This window comes from Oncorhynchus keta, chromosome 12 (assembly GCF_023373465.1).
Source record: "Oncorhynchus keta strain PuntledgeMale-10-30-2019 chromosome 12, Oket_V2, whole genome shotgun sequence".
NCBI lineage: Eukaryota > Metazoa > Chordata > Actinopteri > Salmoniformes > Salmonidae > Oncorhynchus > Oncorhynchus keta.
Window position 1 is genome coordinate 19,048,957 of NC_068432.1, and position 27,872 is coordinate 19,076,828.

Genomic DNA, 27,872 nt, shown 5'->3' on the forward strand with positions numbered 1-27,872 from the left:
AGTGACTGGTCTCTCTGAAGATGTCTACATTTGAACCGATAATTTTTTTTTTGGATGTGTTTTATTTGAGGAATACACATGGTCACGGGTACAAGTGACAGTAACAGACAAATACAAAGGTGTTCCATAAGATTCAGTACCCTCCAATATCAGAACTTGACTGGGTAGAATGTCACTGCTGGATTATAGGTAGCCAATCATTGTCACCATGACTAAGCTTTCCCAACGTGGCACAGCCTAGCTTTGATGTCGACTGGAGCAAAAATATAGCTCGCCTAAATGACTGCCAAGGCACCCAAAGCCAGTGTTCCTTTGAAGGGTCAGTCTCATTCCACTTTAGCCTTTTTTTTCTTTGCTCTTCCTGAGGTATTTGTCTGTTCCTCGGTGGCTTTGGGCTCCAGAGCCTCCTTATACCCATCTTTCTTTTTCTTCCTCTTCTTCTTCACTCCTCCTGAGGTTTCTGTATTTTCCTCTGTGGGTTTGGCTTCCTCAGCCATGTCTATATCCTTAGTGGTGCTAATCGGCTCCTGAACCTCATGTATGTCCTTACTGGCAGAAGGACTACTTGGACTCATCTCAGCGACCGGATTGCTATAACAGTGAAGACAAGCATTAACAATATTGCATTTCTGTTGGTTAACTTCACACAGCAACGGTATAATCTAGACTTTTCCTAAATTGCAACTGTTACTCACAGTGTTTCAGAAGCTTGCTCTTCTAGCCCCTGTGCTGTGTGTCGCTCCAGCAGGGCTACAAAGAAGCCATGGGTGAGGGTTTTGGTGGTGCTGGCTCGGAGACACTTTGTGAGGGGAGCCAGACCACGCTCGGGCCACTGCAAGAGCAGTGGAACCAGCCTGCAGAAACAGCCGGTGTCTCAGATCGTCAGTTTCCACAATGCTATACTGTTCTTATGATCATAAACACAGGTCACTTAGTCGGATCGATGATAAATCTATTTGGGAATTGATCATTAGAGGTTAAGCAGCAAAGCTGGTGAAACCCTAATGTATTTGTTGCCGTTGATTATTTTCTGCAAATTCCCGTGAGATGGTAAGGCCTAGGTAAGGGGCCACACCCTCATCCATTACTGTGCATATTGACCAGATGGTGTTGCTATAACAAGCAAGTGAAAGGTCCTGAAATCCAGTATATAGGTTCCTCTCCTCACAAGGAAGAAATATGCTTCAAGGTCCCATGATGGGTTTTCCGCCATTTTGAATTTGGTTTACACTTGAAACGCTACTCCTCGGACCAATATGCACAAAACTTGAGACTTGGCATCTATGGACCAAAATAGCATCTCAAACAACATGGCTGCTACTGACCAATAAATAGTAATGTGAGCGTGGTCTGGCACAAATGCATAACTCCAACATGGATATTCATTTGCAGCACATACCAAATACTGTCAAGACTCAACATATCTAAGCACATTCAAATCGACCTCACGGTGGCGCTACAACAGGCACGTTTATCTCTTGATCAATTTTGACTGATTAAATTTGGTACACATGCTCAGAGATGTGTCGAGCTAACCTGTAAAATGTGGTTCAGTTTGGCTGCATGATGGTGCTGCTGGACAAGGGGAAAAAAAATCATGCAAGCTCATAGCGGCCATATTGTTTGAGCAAGAGTCTTGGAAAATTGTGTTTGAAGATGTGCATCTATAGATGGTACAGTCGTGGCAAAGTTTTGAGAATGACATTAATTTCCACAGTTTGCTGCTTCAATATCTTTAGATATTTGTCAGATGTTACTATGGAATACTGAAGTATAATTACAAGCATTTCATAAGTGTCAGGCTTTTATTGACAATTACATGAAGTTGATGCAAAGAGTCAATATTTGCAGTGTTGATCCTTCTTTTTCAAGACCTCTGCAATCTGCCCTGGCATGCTGTCAATGAACTTCTGGGCCACATCCTGACTGATGGCAGCCCATTCTAGCATAATCAATGCTTGGAGTTTGTTAGAATTTGTGGGGTTTTGTTTGTCCACCAGCCTCTTGAGGATTGATCACAAGTTCTCAATGGGATTAAGGTCTGGTGAGTTTCCTGGCCAAAACATTGTTTTGTTCTCCAAGCCACTTAGTTATCACTTTTGCCTTATGGCAAGGTGCTCCATCATGCTGGGAAAGGCATTGTTCATTACAAAACTGTTCCTGGATGGTTGGGAGAAGTTGCTCTCGGAGGATGTGTTGGTACCATTCTTTATTCATGGCTGTGTTAGGCAAAATTGCGAGTGAGCCCACTCCCTTGGCTGAGAAGCAACCCCACACATGAATGGTCTCAGTATGCTTTACTGTTGTTATGACACAGGACTGATGGTAGCGCTCACCTCGTCTTCTCCGGACAAGCTTTTTTCCGGATTCCCCAAACAATCAGAAAGGGAATTCATCAGAGAAAATGACTCCCCAGTCCTCAGCAGGTCAATCTCTGTCCCTGATGTTTTTCCTGGAGAGAATTGGCTTCTTTGCTGCCCTTCTTGACACCAGGCCATCCTCCAAAAGTCTTCGCCTCACTGTGCGTGCAGATGCATTCACACCTGCCTGCTGCCATTCCTAAGCAAGCTCTGTACTGGTGGTGCCCCGATCCCGCAGCTGAATCAAATTTAGGAGACGTTCCTGGCGCTTGCTGGACTTTCTTGGGCTCCCTGAAGCCTTCTTCACAACAATTGAACCGCTCTCCTTGAGTTCTTGATGATCCGATAAATGGTTGATTTAGGTGCAATCTTACTGGCAGCAATATCCTTGCCTGTGAAGCCCTTTTTGTGCAAAGCAATGATGACACGTGTTTCCTTGCAGGTAACCATGGTTGAGGAAGTTCAATGATTCCAAACACCACCTTCCTTTTGAAGCTTCCAGTCTTATTCGAACTCAATCAGCATGACAGAGTGATCCCCAGCCTTGTCGTCGTCAACACTCACACCTGTCTTAACGAGAGAATCACTGACATGATGTCAGCTGATCCTTTTGTGGCAGGGCTGAAATGCTGCGGAAATGTTTTTGGGGGATTCAGTTCATTTGCATGGCAAAGAGGGACTTTGCAATTCATCTGATCACTCTGCATAACATTCTGGAGTATATGCAAATTGCCATCATACAAACTGAGGCAGCAGACTTTGAAAATGTATGTCATTCTCAAAACTTTTAGCCACGAATGTATATACCAAATTTAGTGCCAATCATTCCAGCGGTTCTGAAGAGGAATATGTTTTAAAGTAGTCAACATAATTTAAAAAAATGGTCAAATACATAAATGTATTGCATTATGTTTGATTTTGAGTTATATTTGGTAAACAGTACAGAAATAGCTCAATCCTAGGGCAATTTGTCCTGATGGTGGCACAGTGGGCACACAGATGAAACCCAGCAAAGCTGCTTGCAGCTTTAATATACATTTCTGTTCCCTACCTGAAACCTGGGTTCTGCAGCAGGCAGGCGGCCACCACTTGCTCGTTCTCCTCGGTATGGATGGAGCAGGTGGAGTACACCACGCGTTGCAGACGGGGGAAGCGCAAGGCGTGGTTGAGACAATGCAGCTGGAACGCTGCCAGGGCCTGCAGACGACGCTTGTCCTGCTCCTTTTGTGAGGGTGAGGCCTCGTCCCGCAGACACACCATCCCTGAGAGAGAAACACACAAATATTATTTTGAATCAACAATGACATTGAAAGTACAAAGAAGGTACTTGTTTTAGAGGTCCTACAGATACTTTGACTTGAGTCATTCTGGGTCATTGAGGTACATCTTTCTGGAGTAATAAACAAGCATCTAAACATATATTTTGTTTTGAGGACACCAGGCAGACCAGTTGTGTTGTTACCTGATCCGCTGCACGACGGGTCCAGTAGGATGTACTCCACATCTTTATACTGCGGCCCGTCCGGGTCCACCTTTAGGAAGTCCTGATTGGCCAGCTGCTGACATGTGACTCCGGCGCGGAGCAGGAGAGTGGACATGGTGGAGAGACGCTTGGCATCCAGGTCGAAGGCAAACAGCCTCCTTCAACATGGGCCAGAGAAAATAGGTTTGGGTAAAAGGTGAGGCAAGTAACCTTTACAACGTGCCTTTAAATTTCATCAAAATTGCTATCCTTTTGTAACCTACTCTTTTTCAGGATTAACATCACAAACTTGTTAATACCCTATTCCTACTAGACAATAGTTTACCAGAACCATAAAAAGTACAGCGTACAAAACATTAAGAACACCTTCCAAATATTGAGTTGCAACCCACCCCCCCTTTTGCCCTCAGAACCGCCTCAATTCATTGGGGCATGGACTCTACAAGGTGTCAAGCGTTCCACAGGGATGCTGGCCCATGTTCACTACAATGCTTCCCACAGTTGTGTCAAGTTGGCTGAATGTCCTTTGGGTGGTGGACCATTCTTGATACACATGGGGAAACTGTTAAGCGTGAAAAACCCAGCAGTGTTGCAAATCTTGACACAAACTGGTGCGTGCCTGGCACCATACCCTGTTCAAAGGCACTTACATCTTTTTTCTTGCACATTCACCCTCAATGACACACACACTATCCATGTCTCAATTGGCTAAAAAAATCTGTTAAACTGTTTCCTCTCCGGATTTAACAAGTGACATAAAAAGGGACCATAGTTTTTACATGGATTGACCCAGTCAGTCTCTGTCATGGAAAGAGAAAGTGTCCTTCATTTTTGTACATGGCATTTAGTCCAGGAGTAGGTTTAATCTGGGTCTGGGACCTCTGAAATAAAAGTAATCAAGTTTTACCCTTTGTTTTTCATGATGGCAGCGAGGTGGCTGGTTTTGTTCCCCGGTGCTGCACAAGCGTCGAGGACGTGGCTGCCTGTAGGAGGGTTCAGGAGGTATGCAGGGAGACAGCTGGCCTGTTGGGATATAAGGAAGACAGTAGTACACAGGCAAGTCCATAGGCCCTTTCAGAATACCTTCAAATTATTCTGGGATTAATTTCTATCAGAATAGATCTGACAAGGTAATCTCATCCAATCATGTACAGATCAGTGATGAATGGACGCATTGAAAGTCCTCACCTTGTCTTGTAGAATGATGTGGCCAGCCTTGTACAGATTGTGGTCATGGAAGTCTGTCTTTGGAGAGAAAACCAGCAGGTCTGAAAGGTGCAGGTCACCCACAAAGGATTTCCCCTTCAGATTCAGGTCATCGAGCCTGGACATCAGAAACACACATTCCATTTACCTCATGTCAACCTCAGTCAATAGAATAAACAGGGAAGGAAAAAACATCAAAGGCCCATCCCTGACTGACCTGTAGGCTTGTCCCAAGTAGGAGAAGCCCTCTCTCTTGAAGTAATCGATGGCGTCCTCCACTGTGGTCTTTAACGTGTTCACACGCACATACCTTGGGAGCTGATCGCCTGGGGAAGGAGAAAATGTCTATTCTTTAACAAAAAGGAGAGAAACATTTAAAGACCAACTACCAATTTTAGAAAAAACATATAGTTTTGAAAACAGCCTGTGTGGCAACAATATGACTCAAACATTTATTCTACTGTCAAAATTGACTACAAAGTGTAAAAAGTATAATTTTGGTCATAAAGTCAGTCTCATCCAAAACCGAGTTTTGTGAGATTTGTGGTTGACTGCATCACAGTGTAAATTAAGGTTGGGTTTGTTTCAATACTGCCCACAGCAAGTAATCATCCATTCTGAGTGTAGCTGCACATGACCTGTGGTAAATTTGGGTTGACTTTGGAAATCCCTATGGGGATTAGTTAAAGTTAGTGGGCCATCAGTAAAATACACAATGTACATGGGACAATATGTTAATTCTAATAGCTCCAAATGTGTATTACCTCCAACTATAAATTGTAGAAATCCATATTCAAATATTAAAATCCTTTAATGAGAACTAAAGGTGTGCAACATAAAACACAATTGACGGTCCCTAACAAAGCTATTGAAAGTCAAAACAATATTGCCATGGTTGCACACCAGCACGCTGAAACTACACTGAACAAAAATAAACAAAACATGTAAAGTGTTGGTCCCACGTTTCATGAGCTGAAATAAAACATTTGCACACAAACAAAAGCTTATTTCTCCCATATTTTGTGCACAAATTTGTTTACATCCCTGTTAGTGAGCATTTCTCCTTTGCCAAGAACCCATCCAGCATATCAAGAAGCTGATTAAATAGCATGATCATTACAAAGGTGCATCTGGTGCTGGGGACAATAAAAGGCCAACCTAAAATATGCAGTTTTGTCACAACACATTGCCACAGATGTCTCAAGTTTTGAGGGAGTGTGCAATTGGCATGCTGACTGCAGGAATATCCACCAGAGCTGTTGCCAGAGAATTTAATATCCAATTCTCTACCATAAGCCGCCTCCAATGTCGTTTTAGATCAGGGATGGGCAGCTGGCAGCCACCCTTTTATGAACTCAGTTGGGGTCTCAGCTTACTGCTGAGATTTAGAATAATAGAATACATAAACTTTTATCTCCGCCCTATGGCAAAATGTGTAGAATTGCATGAAATGTGTTATACAATTGCAAAATCATCTCTCCGCCTCATGGCAAAATGTGTAGAATTCAAATTGCCATCGATATAATGCAATTGTGTTCATTGTCCGGACATTTGGAAAGTTTACCAACAAATTTGCTGTTTCCATCAGGCCTGTCATGACATTCTTTATCCAACGTACAGGTTACAAGCTAGGTTTCCATCCAATTGGTGACTGATTTGGATGCAAATATAAAAATAAAAAAATCAGCATAAAAACAATATGTGCATTTTCCCACCAGAGATGTTTCCATCAAATTAACTTTGACGGGAAAATACGATGTGTGATGACGTAGCGCACATAAAAACAATTATGCGGTTAAATTCCCATGTACCGAATAAACAAATACAAGTTAAATGGGTTTCCATCGCACTGATGGTTTTGTCACAAACAATGTTGAGTTTATATAGCGAATGTGCCCACTTTGGTATTGGCACATATGCTCTATAGCCTATAGAACATTTTGCAGATACAGTCCTATGCCATTCATCTCTTGTTGCCCAAATGTCTTGTTTTCTAACAGGAGTAATAGGGATCAATCAATATAACCTTCAGGCTGCTGGAGACTGGAAGAGAGCAGGTCCTGGTTGCGGCTGACCTTCTGCTTGATTTTCATGCGGGCTAGGGCAGCCTGCAGTCTAGAGCGGTGTTTCATCATCAGCGCCTTCCAGGCCCCGCCACACTTCAGCCCCTTACCAATGACCAGGTCATACACCAGAACCTGCGTAGTGTGGACAGGACCAAACAAGAGGTAAGCTATCAGCCAAAGTGTTGGAGCAGTGTTCTTCATTCCTGGTTCTGGGAATCTGAACCACATGGTGTGCAGGCTTTTGTTCTAACACACCTGATTCAATTACAGTAGCTAATCAGGTTTGTTTGTTATGGGCAGAAACAAATGCCTGTATATTATGACCTGTGGGTTCCCAGGACCAGGCTTGAAGAACTCTGTTGGAGGGACTTAATGGAGTTTGTTCAAAAAGGCATGACGGGGAAGATAATTGTATCCATGTGTTTCACATTACCTTGGCCAGATTCATTTTTATCTTGGTCTGTTTGAGGAGCTTGGTGGACTCAATGATCTCTTGAAGGATGGATGAAAACTTCTGTGTTTCACACACCAGGGCAAAAAGCTGCTTGATATTCTGGTGAGGTGAGAGCATCATAACAATATTAACACAATACTGTTGTAAGTCTCTTTAAACACAGGATTTTTAGCTTCTAGGCATGCCCAGCAAGTTATTGCCTATGTGATGTGTACGTGTTAGCTACATGGTAAATGTTGACAAAGCAAGGAGTTAGCTAGCTAATAATAGCGAACGCTACTCAGTAAACTAGTAAATACCTGAAATTTACTATCGTAAACCAAAGTCTTTACAGTAGCCTGCTTCCTCTCCACTTTCTCGAGAATCTCGGCAGCTTTCGCGTACAAAGCCATTGCTATAAAACTAATTTACCGTATTTTTTAAAAAGAGAATGTATTATCATTAGCTATGTACATGAATATACGACACCCACGTTTCCGCAAGCGGACAATATACTTTACGGCTTGCTGAAAAAAAGTTTTACGTTAGGACTCAAAGTTCTCTGCTGCTAACTTCAGTAACTGAATTTTTTAATGCATGTGTAAAGCAAGTTCGATTAGTCGTTATCATAGTTATTAACGACAACAATATTGTTACTATTTAAACACAACTATATTGCTAGCTGAACAAAGCTGCAGCAAGTAGCTAAAGAGCCTCTTGTGTCAAGGGAGTTTGCTAGCTAGCGTGCTAGCTGTGTTATTAGAATAGCGAGTGCTAACGTGGCACAAACTCGGCGAAGATGGAGTTTGCGGCTCTTTTTGCCTTGACCTTATTAATAGGAATGCTAATAATTTTGGTCGCCGTCGCAGTGGGAAAGCAGAAAGGAGAATTAAGTGAACAACTCGAGCAGAATGAAGAAGACTCAGTTGGTAAGTTGCTCTCTTAACTTGTTTCCATATTATATGTCTTCTTGTCGCGATGGGATTGCTATTCTATTACTTTAGCTAGCTGTGAATGTGTCAAACAGGTGCAATTTACACACACTGTAATATCAGCCCTTTACGATAGTAACAATATATGTACTCATTTAAAAGTATTGGCACCAGGTCCCAACATTTTTAAATGTAGCCAACCATAAACTTGTTGTTGGAGGAAAAGTTATGGAAGAAAGTTTGAATGAAATGGTAACTAAAACATTGTATTATTGTACATGTTTTATTAATCAACATCTTAAGGTTCCCAGAGGAGAAATCAACCTGAACATTTTGATAATGAGAAACAAGGTATAGGCTACCTACACTATATATACAAAAGTATGTGGACACACATTCAAATGAGTGGATTCGGCTATTTCAGCCACATCTGTTGCTGACGGGTGTATAAAATCTAGTACACAGCCATCTCTATAGACAAACATTGGCTGTAGAATGGCCTTACTGGAGAGCTCAGTGACTTTTCAACGTGGCACCATCATAAGATGCCACCTTTCCAACAGTTCAGTTCGTCAAATTTCTGCCCTGCTAGAGCTGCCCCAGTCAACTGTAAGTGCTGTTATTGTGAAGTGGAAACGTCTCGGAGCAACAACGGCTTAGCCGTGAAGTAGTAGGCCACACAAGCTCACAGAACTGGGTTACAACACTCACTACCAAGTACCAGACTGCCTTTGGAAGCAACGTCAGCACGAGAATTGTTGATCGGGAGCTTTGTGAAATGGGTTTCAATGGCCGAGCAGCCGCACACAAGCATAAGTTCATCATGCGTAATGCCAAGCGTCGGCTGGACTGGTGTAAATCTCGCCACCATTGGACTCTTCAGCAGTGGAAACGCGTTCTCTGGAGTGATGAATCGCGCTTAACCATCTAGCAGTCCGACGGACAGATCTGGGTTTGGCGGATGCCCGGAGAACGCTACCTGCCCAAATGCATAGTGCCAACTGTAAAGTGTGGTGAAGGAGGAATGGTGGTCTAGGGCAATTTTTCATGGTTTGGACAATGCCCCTTAGTTCCAGTGAAGGGAAATCTTAACACTACAGCATACAATTACATTATAGATGACTCTGTGCTTTCAACTTTGTGGCAACAGTTTGGGGAAGGCCCTTTCCTGTATCGTCATCAGCAGGCCCTTTCCTGTATCAGCATGACAATGCCCATGTGCACAAAGCGAGGTATATACAGAAATGGTTTGTCAAGATTGGTGTGGAAGAACTTGACTGGCCTTGAGTCCAGACCTCAACCCCATCGAACACCTTTGGGATGAATTCGAACATCAACTGCGAGCCAGGCCTAATCGCCCAACATCAGTGCCCGACCTAACTTATGCTCTTGTGGCTGAATGGAAGAAAGTCCCCGCAGCAATGTTCCAACATCTAGTGGGAATCTGTCCCAGAAGAGTGGAGGCTGTTACAGCATCAAAGGGGGACCAACTCCATATTAATGCCCATGATTTTAGAATATGTTCAACGAGCAGGTGTCCCAGACATTTGGTCATGTAGTGTATCTTGGTTAGCCTCTATGGAATGTACTAGAAAGTGTCTGCTTGAACGTCTTGTGTAATGTGATGCCAATTCATCCCCTGCAGCAGAGAGAAATGCAGTGAAGGCTCCCACTGCCAAGAAACAGAAACAACAGCGTCCTCGCAAGGAGAAAGCCCAGCAGCACACCTTCAGCCACCCTCTTCTAGCATCATCCTTGAAGGTGGGCCACGCTTTACATACTGTGAACTTTATATTTGCCATATTTAGGCATACTCTGCCTATCTAATCAATTCTAAAAACCATCTCACAGGCCACAGTCTTGTGTAGTGCTCATCCAACAATGCTCACAGAACATAATGTAATGACAGGTCTGTGTGTCTCTCTCTCTCTTCTCTCTGTCTCTCTGTCTCTCTCTCTGTCCCCCCAGAGTCACAGTGGAAATGTGACGTCCCTGGACTTCAGCAGCAACGGAAAGTACCTAGCCACCTGTGCTGACGACCGCACTGTCAGGATATGGAGCACCAAGGAATTCCTGGACAGAGACCACAAATGTCTGAGGGCCAACTTAGAGCTGGACCATGCCACATTGGTCCGTTTCAGCCCTGATTCAAGGTATATTTATATATGTGCACACACACACGCACTCTTGTCCATAACAAAGGGTACAGTTGAAGTCGGAAGTTTACATACACCTTAGCCATATACATTTAAACTCAGTTTTTCACAATTCCTGACATTTAATCAGAGTAAAAACTCCCTGTCTTAGGTCAGTTAGGATCACCACATTATTTTACGAATGTTAAATGTCAGAATAATAGTAGAGAGAATGATTTACTTCAGCTTTTATTTATTTTATCACATTCTCAGTGGTTTAGAAGTTTACATACACTCAATTAGTATTTGGTAGCATTACCTTTAACTTCTTACGGCTGAGATTCCGTTAACGGGATCGATATGACAACAGCCAGTGAAAGTGCAGGGTGTCAAATTCAAACAACAGAAATCTCATAATTAAAATTCCTCAAACATAGAAGTATTTTACACAATTTTAAAGATCGGAAATCTGTATTTTTGGGTGCCGATTAATTAAAAATAAAATATATATATATTTTTAATACCTTTTTATTTAACTAGGCAAGTCAGTTAAGAACGCATTCTTATTTCCAATGACTGCCTAGGAACTGTGGGTTAACTGCCTTGTTCAGGGGCAGGGGGCAGAACGACAGATGTTCACCTTGTCAGCTTAGGGGTTCCAATCTTGTAACCGCACAGTTAACTAGTCCAACGCTCTAACCATTACACTCCACAAGTAGCCTGCCTGTAACACAAATGCAGTAGAAGCCAAGGTAAATTGCTAGCTAGCATTAAACTTATCTTATAAAAAACAATCAATCATAATCACTAGTTATAACTACTAATCCAGTTTAGCAGGCATTATTAACCAGGTAAAACTGTGTCATTTCTCTTGCGTTCATTGCACGCAGAGTCAGGGTATATGCAACAGTTTGGGCTGCCTGGCTCATTGTGAACTAATTTGCCAGAATTTTACGTAATTATGGCATACATTGAAGGTTGGGCAATGTAACAAGAATATTTAGACTTAGGGATGCCACCCGTTAGATAAAATACCGAACGGTTCCGTATTTCACTGAAATAAACGTTTTGTTTTCAAAATGATAGTTTACGGATTCGATCATATTAATGATCAAAGGCTCGTATTTCTGTGTGTTATGTTATAATTAAGTCTGATTTGATAGAGCAGTCTGACTGAGCAGCAGCAGGCAGGCCCATAATCATTCATTCAAACAGCACTTTCGTATGTTTTGCCAGAAGCTCTTCGCAAGCACAGCGCTGTTTATGACTTCAAGCCTATCAGCCTAATGGCTGGTGTAACCAATGTGAAATGGCTAGGTAGTTAGCTGGGTGTGCACGAATACTGTTTTAAACGTCACTCGCTTTTAGATTTGGAGGAGTTATTCCCCTTGCGCTGCAAGGGCCACAGATTTTGTGGAGCGATGGGTAATGCTTCGAGTGTGGCTGTTGTCGATGTGTTCCTGGTTCGAGCCCAGGTAGGGGTGAGGAGGGGGAAGGAAGCTATACTGTTACACTGGCAATACTATAGTGCCTATAAGAACATCCAATAGTCAAAGGTATATGAAATACAAATGGTATAGAGACAAATAGTCCTATAAATACGATATTCACTACAATCTAAAACCTCTTACCTTGGAATATTGAAGTCTCATGTTAAAAGGAATCACCAACTTTCATATGTTCTCATGTTCTGAGCAAGGAACTCAAACGTTAGCTTTTTTACACGGCACATATTGCACTTTTACTTCTCCAACACTTTGTTTTTGCATTATTTAAACCAAATTGAACATGTTTCATTATTTATTTGAGGCTAAATTGATTTAATTGATGTTTTATATTAAGTTAAAATGAGTGTTAATTCACTATTGTTGCAATTGTCATTATTACACCTTTTTTTATTTTAAATCGGCCGACTTAATCGGTATCGGGTTTTTTTGTGGGGGGGGGGGCCTCCAATAATCGGTATCGGCGTTGAAAAATCATAATCGGTCAACCTCTAATATTTATATCCAAAAATCTCAGTTTACATTGGCGCGTTACGTTCAGTAATGTTTTGCTTTCAAAACATCCGGTGATTTTGCAGAGAGCCACATCAATTTACAGAAATACTCATAATAACTATTGATCAAAGATACAAGTGTTATGCATGGAACTTTAGATAAACTTCTCCTTAATGCAACCGCTGTGTCAGATTTCAAATAAGCTTTACCGAAAAAGCACACCATGCTATAATCTGAGTACAGCGCTCAGAGACCAAAACAAGCCATACAGATATCTGCCATGTTGTGGAGTCAACAGAAGTCAGAAATAGCATTATAAATATTCACTTACATTTGATGATCTTCATCAGAATGCACTCCCAGGAATCCCAGCTCCGCAATAAATGTTTGTTTTGTTTGGTATCCTATCGTCCATAATTTATGTCCAAATACCTCCTTTTTGTTCGCGCCTTTAGTTCACAAATCCAAATTCACGATGCGCAGGCCAGACGAAAAGTCAAATTCCATTACAGTTCGTAGAAACATGTCAAACGATGTATAGAATCAATCTTTAGGATGCTTTTAACATAAATCTTCAATAATGTTTCAACCAGCGCGCCTGACTGAGCTCATGGCCTTCAGGCAGACCCTTTACCCCATCAGCTCTTATTCTCTCCTCACAGTAGAAGCCTGAAACAAGGTTCTAAAGACTGTTGACATCTAGTGGAAGCCTTAGGAAGTGCAATCGGACCAAATTTACACGATGTTGGATAGGCAAAGAGTTGAAAAACTACAAACCTCAGATTTCCCACTTCCTGGTTGGATTTTTTCTCAGGTTTTTGCCTGCCATATGAGTTCTGTTATACTCACAGACATAATTCAAACAGTTTCAGAGACTTTTTTTCTATCCAAATATACTAATAATATGCATATCTTTGCTTCTGGGCCTGAGTAGCAGGCAGTTTACTCTAGGCACCTTATTCATCCAAGCTACTCAATACTGCCCCCCAGCCATAAGAAGTTACATTTTTTTTAACTTGGGTCAAATGTTTTGGTTAGCCTTCCACAAGCTTCCCACAATAAGTTGGGTGAATTTTGGCCCATTCCTCCTGACAGAGCTGTGTAACTGAGTCAGATTTGTAGGCCTCTTTGCTTGCACATGCTTTTTCAGTTTTGCCTTGTTCTGATGGCCACTACTATACCTTGACTTTGTTGTCCTTAAGCCATTTTGCCACAACTTTGGAAGTATGCTTGGGGTCATTGTCCATTTGGAAGACCCATTTGTGAACAAGCTTTAACTTCCTGACTGATGTCTTTTGATGTTGCTTCAATATATCCACATCATTTTCTTTCCTCATGATGACAACTATTTTGTGAAGTGCACCAGTCCCTCCTGCGGCAAAGCACCCCCACAACATGATGCTGCCACCCCCGTACTTCACGGTTGGGATGGGGTTCTTCGGCTTGCAAGCCTCCCCCTTTTCCTCCACCTTTTTCCGCCAAACATTACAATGGTCATTATGGCCAAACAGTTCTATTTTTGTTTCATCAGACCAGAGGACATTTCTCCAGAAAGTATGATCTTTGTTCCCATGTGCAGTTGTAAACCGTAGTCTGGGTTTTTATGGTGGTTTTGGAGCAGTGGCTTTTTCCTTGCTGAGCGGCCTTTCAGATTATGTTGATATTGGACTCATTTTACTGTAGATATAGATACTTTTGTACCTGGTTTCTCCACAAAGTCCTTTGCTGTTGTTCTGGGATTGATTTGCACTTTTCGCACCAAAGTATGCTCATCTCTAGGAGACAGAACGCGTCTCCTTCCTGAGCGGTATGACGGCTGTGTGGTCCCATGGTGTTTATACTGGCGTGCTATTGTGTGTACAGATGAACGTGGTACCATCAGGCGTTTGTGAATTGCTCCCAAGGATGAACCAGACTTGTGGAGGTCTACAATTTATTTTCTGAGGTCTTGGCTGATTTCTTTTGATTTTCCCCACAATGTCAAGCGAAGAGGCATTGAGTTTGAAGGTAGGCCTTGAAATATATCCACAGGTACACCTCTAATTGACTCAATGTGTCAATTAGACTATCAGAAGCTTGTAAAGCCATGCCATAATTTTATGGAATTTTCCAAGCTGTTTAAAGGCAGTCAACTTAGTGTATGTAAACTTCTGACCCAAGGAATTGTGATACAGTGAAATAATCTGTCAGTAAACAATTGTTGGAAAAATTACTTGTCATGCACAAAGTAGATGTCCTAACCGACTTGCCAAAACTATAGTTTGTGGAGTGGTTGAAAAATGAGTTTTAATGACTCCACCCTAAGTGTATGTAAAGTTCTGACTTCAACTGTATATATAGATAGGTGGATAGAACCTCTTGTCTTTCTATACTTGCTCTGTCTTGGTATGAAGGGCCTTCATTACTTGGCTGGCTAACGGAGATACCATTCGCATCTTCAAGATGACCAAGAAGGATGATGGGAGCTTCACTTTCAAAGCTGCCCCTGAAGACTTCCCAAAGAAACACAAGGCCAATGTCATCAATATCGGCATCGCAGAGACTGGTATGATGGCTAAATGTATTCAGGCTGAATGATTAAAAGTCAGGAAGATGTGACTGCGTGATATGCAGTTTTTTAAAGTTATGAATGTTATAAGTTATGGAAGAGACCCTTGTTCCAGTTGTTGCCTAAACTCTCATCGCTCTCCCTTTTTTGTTTTCTGTGTTCCAGGCAAATTCATCATGAGTGCCTCCACCGACACCAACATCCTCATCTGGGACCTGAAAGGAGAGGTACTGGCTTCTATAATCACCAACCAGATGACCAACTCTTACGCTGCCATTTCACCCTGTGGAAGGTCAGTACAGTCCCCTAAGTGTGTGTGTGTGTGGGGGGGGTATAGCTAATGGTATAGCTAATGTAATTGTGCTCTCGGGTAAATACATTTTGGATGATTTTGTCTTCAGGTTTGTGGCTTCCTGTGGCTTCACTCCTGACGTGAAGGTATGGGAGGTGTGCTTCGGGAAGGGTGGTGACTTCAAAGAGGTGAGCCGCGCCTTCGACCTGAAGGGCCATTCAGCAGGGGTCCACTCCTTTGCCTTCTCTAACGACTCACGCAGGTAAGGTATGCATTGCCTGGTATCCTATCGAAACATCAATGGTTGATTTCCATGAATGACATTATGATTACATTCCCCATTGATATTTTAAACTGTCTCCGATTTCCCTCAGAATGGCCACCGTTTCCAAGGATGGCACTTGGCGGCTGTGGGACACAGACGTGGAGTACAAGAAGCAACAAGACCCTTACCTCCTGAAGTCGGTGCCTTGCCAGTCGTCGGAAGGCAGCCGGGTGGCCCTGTCGCCAGACGCCCGCGTGGTGGCTATCTCCAACGGCTGCAGCGTGGCCATGTACAGCACATCCACTGGTCAGCTGGAGGAGGAGTTCCACGGAGTCCACAGCGAGGAGATCACCGAGCTGAGGTTTGACATCAACAGCCGCTACCTGGTGTGCAGCGGGGACCGGGCGGTACGTGTGTTCTACAATGCGCCAGGTTACCGTGCAGCCATCCAGGACATGCAAGCCATGCTAAAGAACGCCCAGAACGAGGGTATGAAACAAAGGCTGCAGCAGCAGATACAGGAGGCGCAGAGCACGCTAGACACTGTGCTCACGGCACCCAAGGACTGAAGAACTAAAGATCCTGTGTAGATCCCTCTTTCTATCTTTCTCACACTGCCTCTTCACAGAAAGGCCTGCAATTCGACTCCTGTCAGGGATGTGGCATTTGCATGCTGGTTTTAATAAATCATGTGTTTCTACAGAAATATGGCTCTGTTTTGTTTTTTGAATGCTCTGCCTGCCTCCAAAAATACTATTTGTTACCTCTATACTTGGACCAGTAATACTACTTTAGGAGAATTTGCTTTGACTCTGGTGGTCTTTGTATCTTAAAAAAAAAAAAAATAGTTGTGCCTCTGCTCATTTACTCAGTACTGGTAATCCCTGTATATAGCCTCGTTATTGTTATTTTATTGTTGCTCTTTTTCTTTTTTACTTTAGTTGATTTATTAAATATTTGCTTAACTCGAATGTTTCTTAACTGCATTGTTAGTTCAGGGCTAGTAAGTAAGCACTTCACGGTATTTGGCGCATGCGACAAATGCAATTTAATTTGATAATAGGGCCAGAATCCTGCTGGGGTGTCTTGTCTTTCTACGGTTCCTAAACTAACAATAAAGCTTAGGGATGCCACAGTGTAACTACAATGTAACAAGTGACCCCAGCTGGTAACTTCACGTAACACATGCAAATTTAGGGAGGGCGTTCTATGAGAACATGAAGTGAATGGATCCCGAAAGCTCGCGAGAGTCAGGGAGCAGGATGGAGAGCTAAACCAAAGTATTTATAACTAAACCAAGATAGTTAATCTGTGTCGTTTACAGTGAGAGCAAATTAAGCATTATTGGCAGAATTAGCAAGGAGGTGGGCAAAGCCAAACACTAGCTAGCGAGATCCTATTGGTGCATTGTAGTTTATATTTGCATATTTAGTGAAGTGCGCAAACTCAATTCGACCTTGAACTCCTAAACAACGCAAGTGTCAAGTCTACAAATTCGTGCACTATGTTCGTAACAGATTGTAGTTTTGGGAACAGAAAAATATTTTGAGATCAGATGTTTCATCGATGAGAAAATTAGCAGAATGACGGCTCAGTTTCACCTAGTTCCATACTTTCCCACTACCCGCTACTGGACTTCCTCTCACTACCATATTTGGTGGTGAGAAAACGTTTTAAACGGATGCTTCAGCTTTATAGCCACTGTGACGTGTCTGGGTTACCCCTTCTGTCTGTCGTTTAACAGTCTGTCGGAGGCAAATCAAACTAAAACCAAGCACAAACATGTCTGGACGCTCGGTTCGCGCTGAGACACGAAGCCGTGCTAAAGATGACATGAAGAAGGTCATGGCGGTCATTGAGAGGGTCAGAAGATGGTAAGCACAACACTGTTTATTTGTGTGAAAGATCATAAAAGATTGCATATACAAAGTTCAGCGACAGGGAGGCGTGGTTTGAGACAAAATGACAGTGAAAGACCGAGAGCACAACCAATGAGAATCATTGTGAAGCTTTCTCCCTCAAGACAAGTGGCTTTTCATCAAGAGGCGGACTCAAAAGTAGGATTTGAGTAAACCTAGTTAGCTAATATGAATGGACAGACAGACTAGGAAGCAAGTATGCAGTGACAGTCATGTAGTAATCAATAAGATGCTAGCCAACCATAGCCAGTGAGGTGTATCCTTGCTCATTTGTAGCAGCTTTCACTAATAGCATCTCACTCTATGGAAGGGATATTTAAACAGGTGCACTTGACCCTTGAACCATTTGAATGTAATGGAGCGCAATCACATTGTTTTCTACAGGGAGAAGAAATGGGTGACTGTCGGGGACACATCTTTGAGGATATTCAAATGGGTGCCAGTGGTGGATACAAAGGAAGCAAGTTATTTTCTTATTCAATAAGCTAGCTATGTCAGTTTCTAATGTGTTGCTACCTAAAAATGCAGTGTTTGAATTTGATTTATCTTCTTGTAGAAGGAGAAGAGTAAGGCAGTCCCGGTTGGGGCAGTCAGGGAGCTGAATTGCTTCTCCACAGATCCAGCCTCAGAAAACCCACACTCAAGTCTTCTGGATTTTCATGGTAAGGATGTAAAACAGTTTTGAGTGACATATGACCTCACCATATCTTGGCCTTGAGCTTTCTCCATTTCCTGAACTCTCTTCCTCTCCAGATGAGAACAGTAACCAGAGCTCCTTGTCTGATGTGTACCAGCCCAAAGTGAACAGCAGCAGTAACTCCAGCCCCCAGCTCAGTGAACCTCTTAGCCCGAAGAATCTGTGTGACTTCCGCACAGACGACTCCCAGCCCCCCACTCTGGGCCAGGAGATCATGGAGGGTGAGATAGGCTGACAGACCGACAGATGCACATGTGCACACTTATTCAATTTTTCTGATTTCAATAAGATCAAATATATCTTTATATTATTTAGAGGTTAAGTAAATATACATTTTTGGTTTTCAGATTCGTCATTGCCAAGTGAATTGGCTGACGAACCTCCTTTGCTGATTAAAGAGGACCTGTTGCCCCTCACTGCTCAGGTAAAGCACATCTAACATCTCAATGATCATTCCACTTTGACACCACAGCTTTGTCACTCAAACTATTTACTTTCAAGACTGTTTAATACACCACAACAGACTCATAGGTTGTCCAACAATATACTCAGAACAGCATACATTAAACTGATAAAACATGGATTCAAACAAACCTGACTGTATTTCCCCACACAGGAGGAAGAGGAGTGTTCTGGAGCGCCACCACTGAAGAGAGTGTGTTTTGAGCAGAACTCAGTCCTGCAGAGCTCCCCCATGATGAGCTCCTCCATGACGACCTAACACACACTGCAGTTAGCATCCGGGTCGGGCCCAATTCACTTAAGGCATTTTGTTGAATCTCGTTTTGTGATTTGGAAAAATTATCGTTTTCAATGAGGACACTTCTGGTTCACGAATTGAACTCTCAACAAACTTCCTGAATTTGAATTGATTTGAACCCGGCCCTGCTTAGCTTTTAGTCAGCGAGTTGCACGACCACCAGTCTATCCTCCGATGACTGCAATAGACACCATTTTAAGGACCACCATACTTGGTATGATGGTATATTGAATTAAGTTTCTCCCTCAAAGGATTTATGAATATGTAGTTTAGTTTAGCCTATTTTGTTTTGAATGGATTAACAGCCAAATACAAAATCAAAGCACCCTACCACAGATAGAACAAGGAGACAGATATTTCACCGGATGTATAACTGTGACGCAACCATTTGGCGTTTCCACTCACTACCCAATATGGTAGTGAGAGGAAGCCGAGTGGCCAGCAGTGGGAGAACATGCAACAAGATGGATTTTGGCTGACATTCTGCATATTTTCTCATCAATGAAACATTTGATCTCAATTACAATTTTCTGTTCCCGAAACTAGAATCTGTTATGAACAGAGTTGACTACGTTTTGTAGACTTTAATCTTTGCCAAAGTTGTAAAAAATGGCATTGTTTAGTAGTGCAAAGGCAAATTAAATTTCACACGCGCACTTCACAGAGTAGGCGTTCCCTAAAATAAATTAGCAGTTGTTTGCTAGAACGGGATAATAGGATCTTGCTAGCTTGTGCTTGGCTCTGCCTACCTCCTTGCTTGTTCTTCCCACTATGACTCATTTGTTCCTATTGGAAATGACAGGCTGTGGTCTATCTTGGTTTAGTTATACAAATCTTTGAATCTACTACAGCACTCTCCCGAAGTAGTGCAGTCGGGTAGGTTAGATGTCTGTCCTTTTATTTTCTTGGATTTGGGAAATACCGTCTTCTGTCTCCAAAATGTAACTTTTCGCATAATCTATTTGAATGCAAAACAATGATGGGCCATTTATGAAGTAATAGATGAATTCAGCTATGGTTAGTGTTGAATGGTTCAAGTAGGATTGGCTTTATTGTGAGTGCAGTTTCATATTGTGCCATTGACACTTGTTACTCAATGCTAGCTGTCAGGATCTTTGTCACAGCAACAGTGAAAGATAAAATTGACAATCAGCACTGCCAATTTCTAAATGTAGTATCAACTCCGTCCATCCGGGACACACTTTTGAGAAAATCAAACACACTCGGTGCCTAAATCTAGTACTGTATGTGCTGTTTTTGGTATGAACATCACATTCACTGAATGAAGAGTTAATTGAAATGACTCGGTCCATATGTTTCGTAATTTATCTCTTAAAGATGTTGACTTAGTAGTTATTTAAGTTAGGGTTCATTTGTCAAATTAACACCCATTGTTTTCCTCAGTCTAAAATGGTATGTCTTGAGCTATTGTCCCTAGTAACCCAAGGAAGCACTTGTATTTCTCAGATATTGTTTTATGTCATGTTTTACTTGAGTGAAATTATTTTATCAGGTTAGCGTGTACACTGAAAATGTGATGTTATTTGGGAGTGACTATAATACTTAAATAGTAACCAATTATATTTATTATATAAAATATATTTTTTTCTCTGACAATCTAAAACAATTGCACACATTTGGCAACTGGGACACATTCAATGGTTTGCCATTTATGAAAGAAATGCTGTTAAATATGGGAGGCAAAAAGGTAACTCCCATGATGTCACTAGTTATTACCAATTTATAACAATTACAATTTTCAGTCTTATTATTTCATAGTACTGTCAGTCTGATAAGACATGATTATTTGCAGGGATGCCAGTATGTTGAATGGGCCACTAAAAGGAAGGCATTTACAATGTGATGACTTCTGTATCCACATTTTAATGACCACCTTGCAGATTCATTTGGAGATGGTAGGCTTATTCTGCTAATGCATTATTTTATTTTTCAAGAAGGTAGTTTGGAGAAGAGTTTGTACTTTGTATTTTATTGTAATTTTCCAAGTAAAAATGATTTTATAAAGGAGTATGGATTTGGAAGTCTTTTGTGCATGTTATTTTGTTTGAATCTTTTTGGGAAAATATTTTCCATAGTTTAAAGGGTCAATCAGCAGTTACATAATTTCTTTGATGTATAAATTGATATGTACCCATTGATTCTTGAATATAACAAATGCTTAGTTTAACTGTTGAACCCCAAAATATACTATTTATCAATTCCAATGTTTGTAAACAATGTATAACACTGTATAGCCTCCAGACCATGGTTAAAACAATCATTTGGATGTCCTAGAATCCATAGCTCTTTCTATGAATTTGAGTGGTTACATTTCTCCATCCCGGAGTTTTTTTTTTAACCAAAACAGCAGCGGGGAAAAGGCATTATTGTTTCAATAGCTGATTGGCCTTTTAAGTATTTTAGTGAATGGGTGTTATATCATGTTCCTTAAAAAAATTGTTCAACCAGTGTGAAGTAGGCCAGAAACAGATCTTGCCAATAGATGGAGCTAGAGGAGTGCAAACCCAGCAATCAGCCAATTCTAGCATTTGACAGTCTTCCTTGCCCTGTCACTTTGGAGCTCGTGCTTAATTTATTTAAATATTGTTTAATTACTGGTACATGTGTTTATGTGTGTGTAATCTTGGCGACGCAGAACCAAATCTTGCATGAAGGCTGTTTTCATCGGTCACGAAAAAACAAGTGCGTGGGAGTTAGATATTTTAGAACATGATGTTATCACACATTACAAATGACAATGGAATCTCCAGGCTTACAGATCAAATATTACTGTAAATCTAATAATGTGACATTTCAACTGGTGCCACGTCTCAAAGTTGATCATGATAAATGTGCCTGTGTGTACACAATTTATTAAATAAACAAACCTTTCAGTTAGATGGCACATGGTTGGTCTGTTATACAGTGACAGTATTTTTCCATTACAAGGCCTGCTATTGTTCAGCAGTGTCCGATGTGAGGACAATGAGGAATACAGTTGGATCAGCCCAGGCAAACGTCTGTACTGTATTCTGACTACTGTGGAAGTTACCGTTAGTCATCCAGGCAAACCGGACTACTGACTCACACTGGCAAACGATCGGTCTCCATCAGAAACATGAATAGCCTGTGTGTATACTATGCACTGCCACTGCAGGCAAACATTTACAGAAATCATTGTTCATGCTTGGAATGTGTGATTCAAAAAAAGGGCACAAAAGATGTATGCAGCAAGGGCACAGTTAGGCGTACGTAATGCACCACAAATGTGGTGTTCTGTATGATTTGCAAAAAAACATTTGGAACTATGGACCTTTGGTACAATCAGAATTAAGATAATTTAATTACTTTAAAAATCTTGCATTTCTGAGTGTATCCTGTGAAAATGTACTGAATGCAATTACCTGTCAATCGCTTACTCCCAATCAGCTGTTGTTGTCAGAACCTTGGAATAACAACTTACAGCCAGTGAACAGATATGACATTAACCTTTAATATTATTCACAGATTTAAAAACATAAACATCTTCATTATTAATCATCAGCTAGCCTCAACTGTACACTGTCATCTTATCTTTATGGACATCAATTCTTTAAGAAATATTTGATTACATCTATTCCTGAATATCATACATATATATTAAGGTTCTGCACCTTTTGCTCCAGTGAAATAACCAGACGCTCTTTTAAAACACTCCCGCTGAACACATTTGTAGAGGGCCGGTGACTATTTTACTTTGGGCTAGTGGCAGTTAGTGGTGACATGATATTTTAAGGACGAGGGTAGCTAACAGCAACAAATTCCTTGACATCATCGAGAGAAACAAGATGTTGGCCGCATTTCACGTGAAAATCTTGGTAGTGCAAATGTGCTTGAGAAAAGATATCAGAAATAGAAGCTAAGAAGCTACATTATATTGCCTCAGACAGAGCAGTAAGCCCATTAGGTTAAAGACTGGCTGACTGACTTCTATTCTATTTCAATGGTGTAGTAGTGGTAGTTATCATAACCTTTATGTGATTGCTCAACTGCCTTGATCCTGTAGTTTTGGCTTTAAATTCCCCTGTCAGTTCTTAACTGTCTACACATTAGCTTTAGAATTAAGTGCCACACTGACATGTTCAAGTAGAGAAAAACGATTGGATTCTGTATCGTTACTCTGTGTGTCAGCGCCGCTGCAATGGTTTCTGGGTCCTGAGATCAAGCAAAAAAAGACACAGGAATTGAACGCGATGCTTCTTGCTCATTTGTCATGGACACGTTGGCCAGATGGCTGGGAGAAGTGCTCTGCCAGGATAGAAACAAAAACCACAACAAACATCTCCCATACTGCACTGGGATGCCTCATGGCTTTGGCAGGAGTTTTCTTCTAGACCAACTCGATGTCCCAGAACTGTGTGGCCTGATCAGCAGTGAATTCATTGACAACCAGGTGGTCCCTCTCGAAACTTGTTCTACCTGAAAGACATGACACAAATGGTTCCTTTTAGGGGACAATCTTTCTTCTACTGTGTCTAATAGACAACTGAAAATAAGTTATGTTCATGTTTTTTTTCTAAAGATTTTCTTCTTTCCAGAAGAACTGGAAAACAAACAGCATTTCATGATGGTTCCCCCAAAAACAAATTCTATACAATATGATATCTAGCTCTTTCTGAGACGACTCCCCGAATGGTTGTTATGATCTCAAAATAGATCCCCCACTATGTATAGCATACGGTAGTTGAGTTCAGCAACAGTACACAACAGCAACCTGATCTGCACTATGTCAGTGTTTATCAATGACCATAAATTATAGTGGATCTCTATTGTCTCACCTCTGAAGTCCAGTACTAGTTTGTGGTTGAGATGGGAAGAGATGGTTCCGTTGTGGTTCAGGCTCCATCTCTGGTGTGTGCGTCCATGCTCCGCCCACAGGGCCACTCTGGCCCCCACTGTGGCCTTCCCTCCGATCACTGACAGACACGCCTTACTAGCCTACAGGCAACACACAACAGGTCAATATCACAGATACTGTACGCTGGACCAGTAACCGAAAGGTTGCTGGTTAAAATCCCAGAGCAGACTAGGTAAAAAAATCTGTCTATGTGTTCTTGAGCAAGGCACTTAACCTGAATTGCTCCAGGGTCTCCGTCAATAATGGCTGATCCCTGGCTCTGACCCCACTCTCAGAGGGAGTGGGTTAGGCAAACAAAAACAAAATGTCCAATTCACACATGTGCTTGTACATGTGTGAAATATGACAAATGTAACCACCCACTTAATTACTATAATTAGCAGCAGCTAATGTACAGTTGGGAGACACCATGACAAACTGGCTGGCTGCAGACCCCCGCTTGGAGGAAACAGTCAATCCATATTATAGATGACTGATTTCACTTTTATTTGCATATTTCCTAGAATATTCCCATGTTAGTTTTGCTTAAAGGTTGACAAAACTTGACCACACACACACACACACACACACACACACACACACACACACACACACACACACACACACACACACACACACACACACACACACACACACACCTTGCAGCAGAGCAGCCCTCCGGTGAAGAGCCAGCGCTGGGTGTCCAGAGAGCAGGCCGGGGACAGGGACACTCTGGCCAGGGACAAGTCGTCCTGGCCAATCTCAGAGGTCAGCACTGAACCCAGAGCACGGTTCCTTACCTCTACATAAAGCCTGGGCTGGAGGGAGACCACACACAGTACAAACTGAATGAGGGTTATCAACTTTCACAGAACGTTATATAGACCCTAGACATTGCTGCGGGGAAAATACATTTTTCACAAAAGGGAAAAACATTTAAGTAACTTAAAATAACATAGGTGGTTACAGAATACCGGGTGTGCAGTGTTAACCAGTTGTATTGTATTCCAATTGCACTGAACAAAAAATACGAACGCAACATGTAAAGTGAGGTTTCATGTTCCATGAGCTGAAATAAAAGATCCCAGAAATGTTCCATACGCACAAAAACCTATTTGTTTACATCCCTATTAGTGAGCGTTTCTCTTTTGCCAAGACGTCGTCCCCACAGTGACTGTACGTACATACCCCAACCAGAAGCCATGGATTACAGGCAACATTCGCACTGAGCTAAAGGGCAGAGCTGCCGCTTTCAAGGTGCAGGACTCTAACTCGGAAGCTTACAAGAAATCCAGCTATGCCCTGTTACGAACCATCAAACAGGCAAAGTGTCAATACAGGGCTAAGATTGATTCATACTACACCGGCTCCGACGCTCGTCTTATATGGCAGGGCTTGCAAACTATTACAGACTACAAAGGGAAGCACAGCCGTGAGCTGCCCAGTGACTCGAGCCTACCAGATGAGCTAAATCACTTCTATGCTCACTTCGAGGCAAGCAACATTGAGGCATGCATGAGAGCATCAGCTGTTCCAGACGACAGTGTGATCACGCTCTCCGTAGCCGGCGTGAGTATGACCTTTAAACAGGTCAACATACACAAGGCTGTGGGGCCAGACGGATTACCAGGACGTGTGCTCCAGGCATGTGCTGACCAACTGGCAGGTGTCTTCACTGACATTTTCAACATGTCCCTGATTGAGTCTGTAATACCAACATGTTTCAAGCAGACCACCATAGTCCCTGTGCCCAAGAACACTCGGCAACCTGCCTAAATGACTAAAGACCCGTAGCACTCACGTCCATAGCCATGAAGTGCTTTGAAAGGCTGGCCATGGCTCACATCAATACCATTGTCCCAGGAACCCTAGACCCACTCCAATTTGTATACCGCCCAAACAGATCCACAGATGATGCAATCTCTATTGCACTCCACACTGCCCTTTCCCACCTGGACAAAAGGAACACCTACGTGAGATTGCTATTCATTGACTACAGCTCAGCGTTCAACACCATAGTACCCTCAAAGCTCATCACTAAGCTAAGGATCCTGGGACTAAACACCTCCCTCTGCAACTGGATCCTGGACTTCCTGACGGGCCGCCCCCAGGTGGTGAGAGTAGGTAGCAACACATCTGCCATGCTGATCCTCAACACTGGAGCCCCTCAGTCCCCTCTGTACTCCCTGCTCACCCACGACTGCATGGCCAGGCACGACTCCAACACCATCATTAAGTTTGCAGACGACACAACAGTGGTGGGCCTGATCACCGACAACGATGAGACAGCCTATAGGGAGGAGGTCAGAGACCTGGCCGGGTGGTGCCAGAAAAACAACCTATCCCTCAACGTAACCAAGACTATGGGAGATGATTGTGGACTACAGGAAAAGGAGGACCGAGTAGTCAATGAATAGCAATCTCACGTAGGTGTTCCGCCCCCATTCTCATTGATGGGGCTGTAGTGGAGCAGGTTGAGAGCTTCAAGTTCCTTGGTGTCCACATCACCAACAAACTAGAATGGTCCAAACGCACCAAGACAATCGTGAAGAGGGCATGACAAAGCCTATTCCCCCTCAGGAAACTAAAAAGATTTGGCATGGGTCCTGAGATCCTCAAAAGGCTCTACAGCTGCAACTGGTTGCATTACTGCCTGGTACAGCAATTGCTTGGCCTCCGACCGCAAGGCACTACAGAGGGTAGTGGGTACGGCCCAGTACATCACTAAACTAAGCTGCCTCCCATCCAGAACCTCTACACCAGGCGGTGTCAGAGGAAGGCCCTAAAAATTGTTAAAGACCCCAGCCACCCCAGTCATAGACTGTTCTCTCTACTACCGCATGGCAAGTGATACCGGAGGGCCAAGTCTAGGACAAAAAAAGCTTCTCAACAGTTTTTACCCCCAAGCCATAAGACCCCTGAACAGGTAATCAAATGGCTACCCGGACCATTTGCATTGTGTGCCACCCCCCATTTTTGTGCAATTTGAATGAACAAAAATACCGATCCTGAGGCCCATTTAAAAAAAAGTTATCTTTGACCAACAGATGCATAACTGCATTCCCAGTTGTGTGAAATTTATAGATTAGGGCCTAATTAATTTATTTCAATTGACTAATTTCCTCATATGAACTGCAACTCAGTAAAATCAATGAAATTGTTACATGTTGCATTTATATTTTTGTTGACAATACATACTTTTGCAACAATTAAATAATTACAGGGGCTTTCCTATTATCTGGTAGTTTCTCTAAGGGTTGTGTAATGTAAGAAACCCTACTATATAAAACGTCAGGCTAACTAACGTAAGCCAGTCTAGAACTCTATGTACAGTGCTTTCAGAAAGTATTCTCACCCTTGACTTTTTCCACACTTTATTGTCCTACAGGCTGAATTTAAAATGTATTACATTGAGATATTGCGTCACTGGCCTACACAAAAATACCCCATAATGTCAAAGACGAACTATGTTTTTCGAAATTTTTACAAATGAATTAAAAACAAAAAGCTGAAATGTCTTGAGTCAATACGTATTCAACCTCTTTGTTATGTCAAGCCTAAATAAGTTCAGGAGTAAAAATTTGCTTAAGTCAGATAATAAGTTGCATGGACTCACTCTGTGTGCAATGATTGTGTTTAGTGTAATTTTTGAATGACGATATCAATCATCTCTGTACCCCACACTGTCACACCCTGATCAGTTTCACCTGTCCTCGTTATTGTCTCCACCCCCTCCGGGTGTTGCTTGTTTTCCCAGTGTACTTATCCCTGTGTTTCCTGTCTCTCTGTGACAGTGTATTTATCCCTGTGTTTCCTGTCTCTCTGTGCCAGTTCGTCTTGTATGTTTCCAAGTCAACCAGCGGTTTTCCCGTTCTCCTGCTTTTTGCATTCTCCTTTTTC

At 42.2% G+C, this 27,872-nt stretch overlaps 4 protein-coding genes across 5 annotated transcripts in view; 2 read left to right on the forward strand and 2 right to left on the reverse strand.

Annotated features, from left to right (window-relative positions):
* Nucleotides 1-59: 59 nt before the first annotated feature.
* On the reverse strand, nucleotides 60-8,016 carry LOC118391073 (28S rRNA (cytosine-C(5))-methyltransferase-like). Its single transcript, XM_035782066.2, has 10 exons — nucleotides 7,869-8,016; nucleotides 7,549-7,668; nucleotides 7,076-7,247; nucleotides 5,267-5,375; nucleotides 5,032-5,167; nucleotides 4,751-4,866; nucleotides 3,823-4,001; nucleotides 3,412-3,622; nucleotides 696-854; nucleotides 60-591 (listed from the first exon to the last, which is right to left on the reverse strand). The coding sequence occupies exons 1-10, from the start codon at nucleotides 7,959-7,961 to the stop codon at nucleotides 327-329; spliced, it is 1,560 nt and encodes a 519-aa protein (XP_035637959.1). The 5' UTR covers nucleotides 7,962-8,016; the 3' UTR covers nucleotides 60-326.
* On the forward strand, nucleotides 7,533-16,426 carry LOC118391074 (transducin beta-like protein 2). 2 transcript variants are annotated; one of them, XM_035782068.2, is made up of 7 exons: nucleotides 7,533-7,676; nucleotides 10,126-10,241; nucleotides 10,449-10,633; nucleotides 15,009-15,160; nucleotides 15,329-15,455; nucleotides 15,565-15,717; nucleotides 15,830-16,426. In XM_035782068.2, exons 4-7 carry the CDS (start codon nucleotides 15,058-15,060, stop codon nucleotides 16,287-16,289), a joined length of 843 nt encoding a protein of 280 aa, XP_035637961.1. In that variant the 5' UTR covers nucleotides 7,533-7,676; nucleotides 10,126-10,241; nucleotides 10,449-10,633; nucleotides 15,009-15,057; the 3' UTR covers nucleotides 16,290-16,426. The 2 variants fall into 2 exon arrangements, with proteins under 2 accessions (XP_035637961.1, XP_035637960.1); XM_035782067.1 differs by lacking the exon at nucleotides 7,533-7,676 and adding an exon at nucleotides 8,106-8,477.
* Nucleotides 16,427-17,248: 822 nt separating this feature from the next.
* LOC118391076 (B-cell CLL/lymphoma 7 protein family member B-A-like) lies at nucleotides 17,249-21,124 on the forward strand. Its single transcript, XM_035782070.2, has 6 exons — nucleotides 17,249-17,594; nucleotides 18,024-18,099; nucleotides 18,196-18,301; nucleotides 18,393-18,557; nucleotides 18,684-18,760; nucleotides 18,953-21,124. Exons 1-6 carry the CDS (start codon nucleotides 17,503-17,505, stop codon nucleotides 19,055-19,057), a joined length of 621 nt encoding a protein of 206 aa, XP_035637963.1. The 5' UTR covers nucleotides 17,249-17,502; the 3' UTR covers nucleotides 19,058-21,124.
* A 1,441-nt stretch (nucleotides 21,125-22,565) lies between these two features.
* LOC118391774 (uncharacterized) overlaps nucleotides 22,566-27,872 on the reverse strand; it is a 71,842-nt gene continuing 66,535 nt past the window's right edge. Inside the window, exons 21-23 of the mRNA XM_052457559.1 lie at nucleotides 24,632-24,790; nucleotides 23,914-24,073; nucleotides 22,566-23,554 (exon numbers count right to left, since the gene is read on the reverse strand). Of these exons, the coding sequence (XP_052313519.1) occupies nucleotides 23,466-23,554; nucleotides 23,914-24,073; nucleotides 24,632-24,790 (408 nt within the window). The 3' untranslated portion in view covers nucleotides 22,566-23,465. The remainder of the gene's footprint in view (nucleotides 23,555-23,913; nucleotides 24,074-24,631; nucleotides 24,791-27,872) is intronic.

Coding starts and splice junctions, on each gene's coding strand:
- LOC118391076 (XM_035782070.2), top strand. CDS start 17,503: ATGTCTGGACGCTCGGTTCGCGCTGAGACACGAAGCCGTGCTAAAGAT. Junction 17,595..18,023: donor ATTGAGAGGGTCAGAAGATG/GTAAGCACAACA, acceptor TGTTTTCTACAG/GGAGAAGAAATGGGTGACTG. Junction 18,558..18,683: donor GGGCCAGGAGATCATGGAGG/GTGAGATAGGCT, acceptor TTTGGTTTTCAG/ATTCGTCATTGCCAAGTGAA.
- LOC118391074 (XM_035782067.1), top strand. CDS start 8,348: ATGGAGTTTGCGGCTCTTTTTGCCTTGACCTTATTAATAGGAATGCTA. Junction 8,478..10,125: donor GAATGAAGAAGACTCAGTTG/GTAAGTTGCTCT, acceptor CATCCCCTGCAG/CAGAGAGAAATGCAGTGAAG. Junction 15,718..15,829: donor TTCTCTAACGACTCACGCAG/GTAAGGTATGCA, acceptor GATTTCCCTCAG/AATGGCCACCGTTTCCAAGG.
- LOC118391073 (XM_035782066.2), bottom strand. CDS start 7,961: ATGGCTTTGTACGCGAAAGCTGCCGAGATTCTCGAGAAAGTGGAGAGG. Junction 4,867..5,031: donor ACATCATTCTACAAGACAAG/GTGAGGACTTTC, acceptor ATATCCCAACAG/GCCAGCTGTCTCCCTGCATA. Junction 855..3,411: donor CTGCAGAACCCAGGTTTCAG/GTAGGGAACAGA, acceptor CTGTTTCTGCAG/GCTGGTTCCACTGCTCTTGC.